Source organism: Cynara cardunculus (genome assembly GCF_001531365.2).
Source record: "Cynara cardunculus var. scolymus isolate 2C chromosome LG 15, CcrdV1, whole genome shotgun sequence".
NCBI classification, from domain to species: domain Eukaryota; kingdom Viridiplantae; phylum Streptophyta; class Magnoliopsida; order Asterales; family Asteraceae; genus Cynara; species Cynara cardunculus.
The window spans coordinates 553,194-563,512 of NC_037542.1; the positions used below are offsets into that span (position 1 = coordinate 553,194).

Consider the following 10,319-nt stretch of genomic DNA (forward strand, 5'->3'; position numbering starts at 1 on the left):
ATAATAATTAAACATTCTGTTGAAACTCAATAATTATCTTAATTATATTTTAGATTTTCTATATTTAAAATGGTTGGTTATCATGTATTTAATTATGTTTACCAACAGTTAGTTACAAGAATTTAAAATTGGAGTTTTAATAAGTTGTACTTACGCAAAATTATTTGTAATCTTAAATTTTAAGTAATATGCATCAATAAATAGTACTTCATGCATAAAAAATGATTTCTAAGAGTTTTTGTTAAATGTTTTATAATATAGTATATATATATATATATAATAATTATAATATATTTAATTTTAATAAAAAATGGTCCGAGAAAAATATAAGTTGAAGTTTCCTCCGTTAAGGACAGGGATCTAACTCGTAACAAAGTGACATTCAGCGTACTTATCTTAAAAGAGGGCGCATACCCAAATTCTAAGCAAACAACGACGACCTATACTCCTATAGTGTAATGTACTTTTTTCTATGACAACTTTGTCAAGATTTTGTCCATTTTAGACCTTACACCAGAAAACTAAACTTTAAAAGAGAGTTTAGCAAAAGAAAATTTGCAAATTCATGGATCATATTTAAATAAACCAAATATATACCATATTATAAAGCATTTATGCAGAACTCATAAATATAAATTATAATACATAACGTACTAATTTTTAATGCTGATTTCTTATAATTTAAGGGATTGTTTGGATCATAGGAATTGAAAGGAATTGGAATGTCCAATCATTTGACCAAATTCCAAATATAGTGTTTGGTTCATGGAATAAGACTATGAAATCCTTTCAATTCCTTCATGCATAGATTTTACAATTCCATGGCAATATGCTAGGATTTCAATTCATTTCCTAAAATTCCTTCCCTAATCCAATTCCGTTAAGAATTTTATTCCAATTCCATGCAACCAAACACAATCACAAGACATGGTCAAATTCCATTAGATTACATTTCATTCCCTCAAAGTCAAATTCATTTGATGAATTCTAATTCTATCGAATTCCATTCTACGAACCAAACGCCCCCTAAGAGTACAAACTAATAATGCATTTGGTACAAGTTACTAAAGCTTCTAAATTTTAGTTATCACCCCTAAACCCACCCATAATGTTCATCCATATTCATTTTCCTTAAATATATTTCTAACTGACTAATATTGATAAGGATCAATTCTAATCAATGTTTATCTCAATTCTTTATTTCTTTGTTAGTATTTGCTTATTTATATCTCTACAAAACTAAATGACTTTGACTTCTTCATCTATGTTTAATTCTTCAAAATCCTAGATCTTTGGACCGTATTTTCCTATCTCTATTCTTGAACTAATTTTGATTTTGATCTTTTTGTTGGCAGATGCATTATTAACATTTTTACAACTCAAGAGTTCAAGCCTCATCAAAGGTAAAGTATAAACTTGAAAAAAAAGAGTGATACTTGTACCGATATAATTTTGATTTTGATCTTTTGTCGGCAGATACACAAGTTAATTATGGTGACTTATTGGATTATATGTATTTTCATGCTATAGTATAGGAAGGTTAAAGTTTCGTATAGTGGTAAATTTTGGTGGATGTCTGTTTTGAATACGGCCATGACCTATTATTTATACTATATTAGTTGTGTACCCGCGCAATGCAGCGGGAGTCATGAATTTTAACGATTTTGAAGTTCTWCTGGTTTTATAAGATAAGATTTAACGATGATATAGGTTACACTTGGTCTTTACATATTAATACAATTTGAATAAATAAGAGTTATGGTTCCAATTACAGATTATCGATGAAAAAAATTGTATGACAGTTTAAAATCCAATATATTTAAAATCCAAYATATTTAAACGACTCCACAAATGTRTTCGATTTACACCAAGAGCAAAGAACCAAGAAACTTGAGTTTTAAGATAAACACTCAAAACCAATAAAGAAAACTACAAATTTGACAGATCATAAGCCATGAAAAGACCAAAAAAGATGGGTTTTAGAATGAAATTTCAACTGCTTACCCTCTTTTTTGTCCAGAAACTCATATTAAGGTTGAATTAATATATGTATATATATATTTCAAAAAAACCCAAGAACATATTAATTCAGAACATATTATACGGTGCAATTTGGACAGCCTAACCCCAAAATATATAATATATATAAATAAATAACTATAAAAGTATAAATCGTAAATATTAAAAATATTTTTTCACAGTATATATAATATATAATAATACAATTAAGTCAAAAACTATTCAATATTAGACTTATTTGAAGGTATTAACGAGACGATTATAATGGTGTAACTTGTTAAAATAAAAATATATTTTTTAAACATGTTTTAATTGATATACGATTATGTATGTTAATTTGATAAATGTTTAAAATGAAACATTTAAAAGTAAAGGACGTAAAGTAAATTAATTAACTAATTATAGGAGTATAAAGTGTAAATTTAAAATTATAATTTTAAAAAAATCGGTTCAAATATGAGAGAAAAAAGTGAGGTAGTATAGATAAAGGTATCTTGGTCATTTAGTATTTTAAGACTTTAAGACTTTTGCTAAATTTGCTTTATAAGATAGTATAGATTATAAATGATTTGAAAAAAAACTCTTAAAAATCATTTTCGATGCATTAAATATTGTTTATTGATGCATATTATTTAAAATTCAAGATTACAAGTAATTGTAAAATTTTATATTTGAAATAATGTAACTAACTGCAGATAAACATAATCAAATATTATATAAGTATCTCATTGTGAACATAAAAAATCTAAAATTTACTTAGAATTGAATTCTAACAAAATACTAATTATTATTTTTATAAAAATAAACTATATTATTAAACCAAAAATAAATGCTTTTATTATTAAATCTATTAAAATAATTAGTTTGATACTAATATCGATATAATTTTTTTTAAATTATAATATTTTATTCAAAAATAAAAACAATATCGATTTCTCAAAACTATATAAAACCAAATTATATCGACATAGATAAAAAATAAAACAAAACATTAAAATCGAGATATGTTTCAATACATTGCACGAGTATCTTTTTGTAATAAATATAATGGAAGAAAGTTAACATAGTACATGATCCACCCCAACTCATTCATACCCGAACATCAGAAATAACCCTTTATCGGTAATTTGAGGGGGAAAAACAAAGATGATAATGTAAAAGTAAATGATTCATATATGAATAATTGAGTAAAGAATATGGAATTAATAAAAAGATGAATAACCTATAATTCACTGATGAATCATTTATACCTTTTGCTTTCATTTCTTGTTCCAAAACGTCAAATGGATCATACATAATATAAGATGTATGTATGCCAAATGCCAAATATTGAATTGGATCGCAGCATACTTCCTACCAAGAACACTAGTGCAAACATTATGCCAGAAAAAGATTGCAGCAGAACTAAACACATCGAGTATAACAAGAACACAGGCTAGTTGACAACAAAACATCAAACTTAACTCAAAAACTTCAATAAAAATCCTTAAAATTGAACAATTCTCTCAAAACCCAAAAAAATAATGTAATACTTAGCAGACTTAACTTTCCTCTTGGATTTTAGCCTTGTCACTCACGTAAATACCGTCAAGAAACTTCCGGATATCCTTGTTCTTCACATGACATTTCTGCATATACAAGACCATGTCTTAGCTCACACAAAAATTAATGTTTGACAAACCCTAGACCCTCATAGTTTACACGCAAGTTTTAACAGTACTGTCTAGTGAGGGGGTGTTTGAAATTGCTTCTTTGAAACAACTTATGCTTTTCTACAAAAGCACTTATCAACTAATTATAAGTTTAGAAGGGTTTAACTTATTCAAAAACTCCTTATTACCGGTTTGGCACCGGGATAAGTTGTTTATCCAAACACTCAAAAATGCTTATTACCAGTAGCACACCGGAATAAGTCAATAAATTATTTTTATAAGCAATCCCAAACACCCTCATTATAATGGATATGGATGTCCTGAAACAGATATTAAGAAGCAAGACATACATGAGGGATTTTGGATATGGAGAAATAAAGGGTACCTGGTTTATTAAAGCACAAGATCGCGAAACAAGCTCAATATCATTTCCATCCAGAATAAGTTCATCCTTGACTTTCTCTGATCTGACTACGGTCACACCATCAAGCATATCGACCTTCCTCACCTGTTCATCAACAACAACAATTTAAGCCATAGAAACATATCCCACGGGATAAAACCAAGCAGTATATCCCACTTGAAAGTAGACTCTAGGGCCACAAAGAGCAAGGCGACTACTAATTAATAAAAAACAAGTAGATCATAGGTTGCTACAAGAAAAGCTCCAAGATCCAATCACCCTAAAAAACACAATTTCAAAATAGTTCTGAATCCTACATATTAACTTGAGAAACAACAAAGAAGGATCAGTAAGTCGTATAAAAATTCTCTATACAGAACTTCTTTCCTTGCACACAAATTAAATCCAAACCCACAATGCATAACAGCATTCAAAACCCAAATGATTTAGTCTTACTGAGAAGCAGCTGATAAACATAAATGACTATTAACAAAAACGAAAGCATGTCTGCTTTAAAATCTCCATTCCAAATGTTAAGAAGTAAAACTGAAAACAGTGAAGTCCAGAACAGCAATTAGATAAATGTTAAAGTCACTTTTAGGAACATACTTGCATGACTACAATATCAAAAAATATATGTGCGATTCAAGATTAAGCAAGAATCTTGAGATACACCAAGATAGGAACATTGGCCACCAGCTATCATAACTTCAGTTTTGAACCTCTATCTTGAAAAATATCCCTAAGCTCCCTCATTAACAATATTAATAAAAAAATTAACGTGTAACATTTTCTTGAAACCAGTCAGAAAAAATAACCGAATAATGAGAAATAAAAACATAAGCCAAAAATAAATTGTCACTCTCATGTAAATTTTGGCAATATACGATATGCCCCATAACATTAATAATCATTGTCATCCGAGTAAAACTGGCAACATAACACAAGACACCAAAATGAATCAAGTATATGCGGCAAAAACATGGAGGCTGGGACGAACCTAGTATAGTGGTTACGGTGGCACGTGCCACCGTATTATTCCTCTGTCGAAGAGTAAAAAAAATTTAGGCTTGTGAAATGTGCAACCGTATTAATTTGTTGTGTGCCACCGTACGTATTTGAAACTACAATGAGAACAAATTTTATTTGGTTGAGTTGGTTTGCAAAGGGTTTTATTCCAACCCAGACCCAAGTTCGAATCCTGATAGGGTCATTTTCTTAGTCAAATGGTGTCAACGTTTGAAAAAAATTTCGTAAATTTGTTTCTTATAGTCAAACAGTCAGTTTGAAAAAATTTCCCTATATATTTTTCTTATAGTAAAATGGTGACACCGATTAAAAAAAACCGGCTCAATTTTCCCTGCATGGATGTCAATTTTAATTTCTACTCATATTTGAACACAGATATCAATGGTGGAAAATTTTGACTGTTGAGCATCAAATAAATAAAGGTCATTATGGAATAAACAAAAATTGGAGTCATTTAGATAAATGACCTTAAATGAGTTTTTTTTTAAATTCATGAACTCCTGTCTATATAAGAAAAAATGGGTTTATACTCACAGAACGTCATGAATTTAATTAAAATCCCATTTAAGGTTATATACCTAAAGATCTCACAAAAATTGCATCTGCAAACTGAAGGTAACTCGCAAAGACGATGGATTGTAAATGTGTATGCAATTAGAATTAACACATGAATCAATATATATAAATATATATATATACATATATATATACGAAAAGCATACAGAAGCATGATTAACAGAACAGCAACGAAATCTAACTTCAAAAATCAAATGATAAAAGCAAGGAATAGAGTATGTGTTGACCTTCTTTTCCCCAAGAAAATTACGGATCTCGATAGCGGTGTTGCCGTTAGTGATACTGGCGTTGATCGGAAAGTGAGCATACACAAAACGCATCTTGTACCGGTACCCTTGAGTCACGCCATTGATAAGATTATTAACATGACTGAGTGCAGTACGGATGGCGGCGGTAGTCTTCCTAGATCCAAACCAAGCATCAACCTTCAGCTTTTGCTTTCCGGTCTCCTCGTCGGTGATAAGCTGGAAATCAAGATTGAGATGCTTGAAATTGCGAGTGAGAGTGCCCCTTGGGCCTTTCACTTCAATCACCTTGGCCTTCACTTTGATCTCCACACCTTCCGGGATGTCCATGGTCTCCGATGACAAAATCGTCTTCATCTTCCCTCTTGATGCTCACACTGATACAGAGGAAGTAAGATTTTGGAGGCAATGAAACCCTAGAAAATGAAGAACACTATATATATTATCAATGATTCAATGGATATTGATTTTGCTGGCTGTTTTAGGGTTATTTAAATGGGCCAAGATTAGTAAGCCCATTAAAACAAAACATTGGGCTATTTCAGATTTTAAATGGGCCAATAGCGTTTCCCGTTCACTAATTACCAAAAGTTTGAGTAAATACGTTTTTAGTCCCTGTGGTTTGTTGAAAGTTTCTTTTTTTGTCCTTATGGTTTTACAATTATAATTTTCATATCTATGGTTTATAATTCATCACCTTTTTCATTTTTATGATTTAAAATTTATTGGCTTGTTCGTCTTTATATTCTACAAGTCATTTCTCTTTTAATTTTTTATATTTTTTTAATAGTTTTTGATCTCATGAACGAAAATAAAAATAAATTATAAACTATAAAAATGAAAATTGAAATTTTCAAACCATAGTGACAAAATCTGTAATTTTTAATAAAATATAGGGATGAAAAACATAATCAACTCCACAAATTTTTTATAAAATAATATGCATGTTTACATACATTTTCTTTCAATGATCAAATTAGAATGTACGTATATATTTCTTTTATTATAAATTAATATATATATACATTTTCTTTTATGATACTCTTATTTTTCTAGTTTTCAACAAGTAGATTCGGACTTATATTTAGGTAAAAAGTTGATTAAAGACAATTTAATTGGCTTCACACAAATTCATTTCTAAAGACATCAATGTGAAGGGGTATTTATTGACTCATTCAACAGTTAGAGGTAGCAAAGGGATTCGATATAGAACCCGTGACTTGTCTTCTATTTAGATAAAGTCACCTTGCCCTTTTTGTCAACTAAACTACATGTCGAGGGTAGGGTCGGACCTATATAGGAGCATACAATGACACAGGGCAACGCTTCATGGTTTCATCCTAATGGATTTCCTGTGTCTCTCTCTTCAAGTGTTGTTAGTGGATCAAAATGACCTCACTAGCTATAAAGATGTTGCATCAAGTCCTGAATATGATAAATTGATTGAAGCCATGAACGTAGAGATGCAGTCCATGTATGAAAATCAAGTATGGGACTTGGTTGATCTTTTTTCCAACAACAAGCCTGTTGGAAGCAAATGGATCTTCAAGAAGAAGATCGACATGGATGGAAATGTGCATATTTTTTAAGCACGTCTAGTAGCAAAGGGTTTCACACAAACTCATGGTATTGACTCTGATGAAACATTCTCTCCAGCCATGCTTAAATCTATTAGAATATTGATTGCCATGGCCGCTTGTTGTGAATATGAAACATGGAAAATGAATGTCAAAACGGCTTTTCTCAATGAACACTTAATTGAAGATGTCTACATGTGAACAGCCTGAACGTTTTGTCAACGTTAGGTATCCTAATAAAGTATGCAATCTTAAAAGATCTATTTATGGATTAAAACAAGCATCTCGAAAATGAAACCTTCGTTTTTATGAGATAATCAAAGAGTTTGGTTTTATAAAAAATGAAGACAAGTCATGTGTTTACAAGAAAGTTAGTGGGAGTGCGGTAGAAGTTTTGGTCTTGTATGTAGATGACATACTTCTCACTGGAAATGATATCCCAATTTTGCAAAGCCTAAAGTCTTGGCTTGGGAAAATGTTTTTCAGTGAAAGACCTTGGAGAAGTTGCTTACATCTCAAGGATAAAGATCTATGAAGATAGATTCAAGTAGCTTATTGGCTTGAGCCAAAGGGCATACATAGACAAAGTATTGAAAAGTTCCAGGATGCTATACTCCAAACATGGTTTCTTGCCAATGTCACAAGGCATAGTTTTGAGCAAGTCTCAATGCCCTGTCAGAAAATCTAATATAGATCGAATGAGTTAAGTTCCATGTGCCTTTACAATTAGATCCATCATGTATGACATGTTATACACTAGGCCTGATGTTTTGTATGCTTTGAATGATAAGAATGTACCGGCAAAATCTAGGTGAAAGACATTGGATATAAATCAAAAGCATTGTAAAGTACTAACAAAGGACTAAATATATGTTTTTGACACATGGAGGATTAAAAGAAGACCTTGGTGTAAAGTGTTACATGAATGCTAGATTCCAAACTGATCGAGGTGATACTCGATCATAATCCGACTTTGTTTTCATTACAAAGGGTGGAATGATAACTTGGGAAAAGTTCCATGCAAAAGGTAGTTGCACAATCTACTACATAAGATGAATGCATTGCTACCTCGGAAAGCATCACAAGAAATGGCTTGGATGAAGAAGTTCATTGTTGATCTAGGAGTGGTTCCAAACATTAAGGACCATATAAAGATCTTATGTGATAACGCATATGACATTGCACAAGCAAAAGAACCTATATCACATCACAACACTAAGCATATCCTCATGAGATTCCACTACATTTATGAAATAGTAGAAAAAGGAGATGTGTGTAGCCACAAAGTTCACACAGATCATAATCTGGCAGCTCCATTCATGAAGCTTTTACATCAGTTTAAGCATGATGGACATGCTATATCTATTGGGATTCAGCTTGCGAGTGATTAGATATAAGATTTTATTTTAGTACCTGGATATTTTGGAACGTGTAAGCGACACTTGGTTATTTTAAATATGATATGTTGATAAATAGTTATAATTAGTTAACAATTGTTGTGTGTTATATTAGCATGTTTAAAATCCATGAATAAATTAGTTATTCGAAGTAATCCATAGTTAGTTATAATTTTAATAATAAATATGAATTAAGACTAATGAGAATTGGTTGGTTGATTTTCATGGATGATGAAAGTGGGTGATGGATGCAACTAAAATTTGCATGTGTTTTTTAGAGAACAAACATTGGATAAGACCCACTTTTAATATCACTTCATGGATAATGTCATAAGTAACTCTCGAGAACGAGATAATTATCCTTAGACCTGATATACATATTGGTTTTTTCATATGAGGAACGTCATATCTTAATTTGGTCAAACATTGATTTAACATGCAGTTATAAAGGCCAGTGTTAGGCATGATAGATATATATATTGAAAGCATATGTATCAAGATGGAACTTGTTCCTTTTCATTTGATGAAAGAGTGACATCTCTGGGGTCCTCGATGATTCTTAAGTGATGAAAATGTATGAACATGCTAAAACTAAGGGGCCGTTTACCAAACACTTACCTTGTAAGTGCTTGCCGGTAAAATCTATTATTTACTTACTGTGTAAGATCTTAGTCCACCAAAACGACATCGTATGCAACAATTTACCCGGTAAACGCTTACCGTGGTAAGAGTCGTCGCCCTCACTTACCCGGTAAGACTCTTGGTCCTTGTCTCACTCTTACCGGGTAAGATTCTTGGTCCTTATCATATTCATCCGGTGAGGTAATGTGACTCGATAAACGCTTACCCGAATAAGCGGTTGGTAAACGACCCATAAGTTAATTTGTTCAACAATGTTTACTTTATCATTTAAATCTCGATCGAGAAACATACTAGTTGAACACCATATGAGAACGATCTGATCCATGTCTCATGTTTCAATGGGATGTTGTAACAAATGGTTAATAGTGTTATTACTTGTAACATTAATAAGAAGCTCGTGAGTTAAAGATCATTTGACATTAAAGGTAGCTTTTTCGTTGCTTATTAGAAATAGTGACATATTGCTAGATGTTTACCACTGTTTGTATCGTGATGTATTGTGTAATATGCAAGTGGGAAATGGTTGGATTTGTATAACCATGACACTGCACTTGACGATACGGCTAATGATACACGATCTCATAGGATCATACACATACAAGCAAATTCACCTAAATATTACAATCGAATACGATTCGATTGTTTTCAATCCAAAACAATTGTCATGCAAATTATTAGTTAATCAAAATAATAATTTAAAATAATGATAAATATTATATATATATATATATATATATATATATCTTGACTTGTGTTTAAGTATATTATGTATTTGATAC

General features: G+C 31.0%; 1 protein-coding gene across 1 annotated transcript; it reads right to left on the bottom strand.

The window, feature by feature from the left end:
* Nucleotides 1-3,255: 3,255 nt before the first annotated feature.
* Nucleotides 3,256-6,345, bottom strand: LOC112527828 (60S ribosomal protein L9-like). Its single transcript, XM_025138652.1, has 3 exons — nt 5,907-6,345; nt 4,057-4,179; nt 3,256-3,647 (listed from the first exon to the last, which is right to left on the bottom strand). Exons 1-3 carry the CDS (start codon nt 6,279-6,281, stop codon nt 3,561-3,563), a joined length of 585 nt encoding a protein of 194 aa, XP_024994420.1. The 5' UTR covers nt 6,282-6,345; the 3' UTR covers nt 3,256-3,560.
* Nucleotides 6,346-10,319: the final 3,974 nt, after the last annotated feature.

What these genes read in the sequence shown, in the direction of transcription:
- LOC112527828 (XM_025138652.1), bottom strand. Translation starts at nt 6,281, where the DNA reads ATGAAGACGATTTTGTCATCGGAGACCATGGACATCCCGGAAGGTGTG. An exon ending in ATTTTCTTGGGGAAAAGAAG is followed by an intron (nt 4,180 to 5,906) that starts GTCAACACATAC and finishes GTTGATGAACAG; the next exon opens with GTGAGGAAGGTCGATATGCT. An exon ending in CTTGTGCTTTAATAAACCAG is followed by an intron (nt 3,648 to 4,056) that starts GTACCCTTTATT and finishes TTGTATATGCAG; the next exon opens with AAATGTCATGTGAAGAACAA.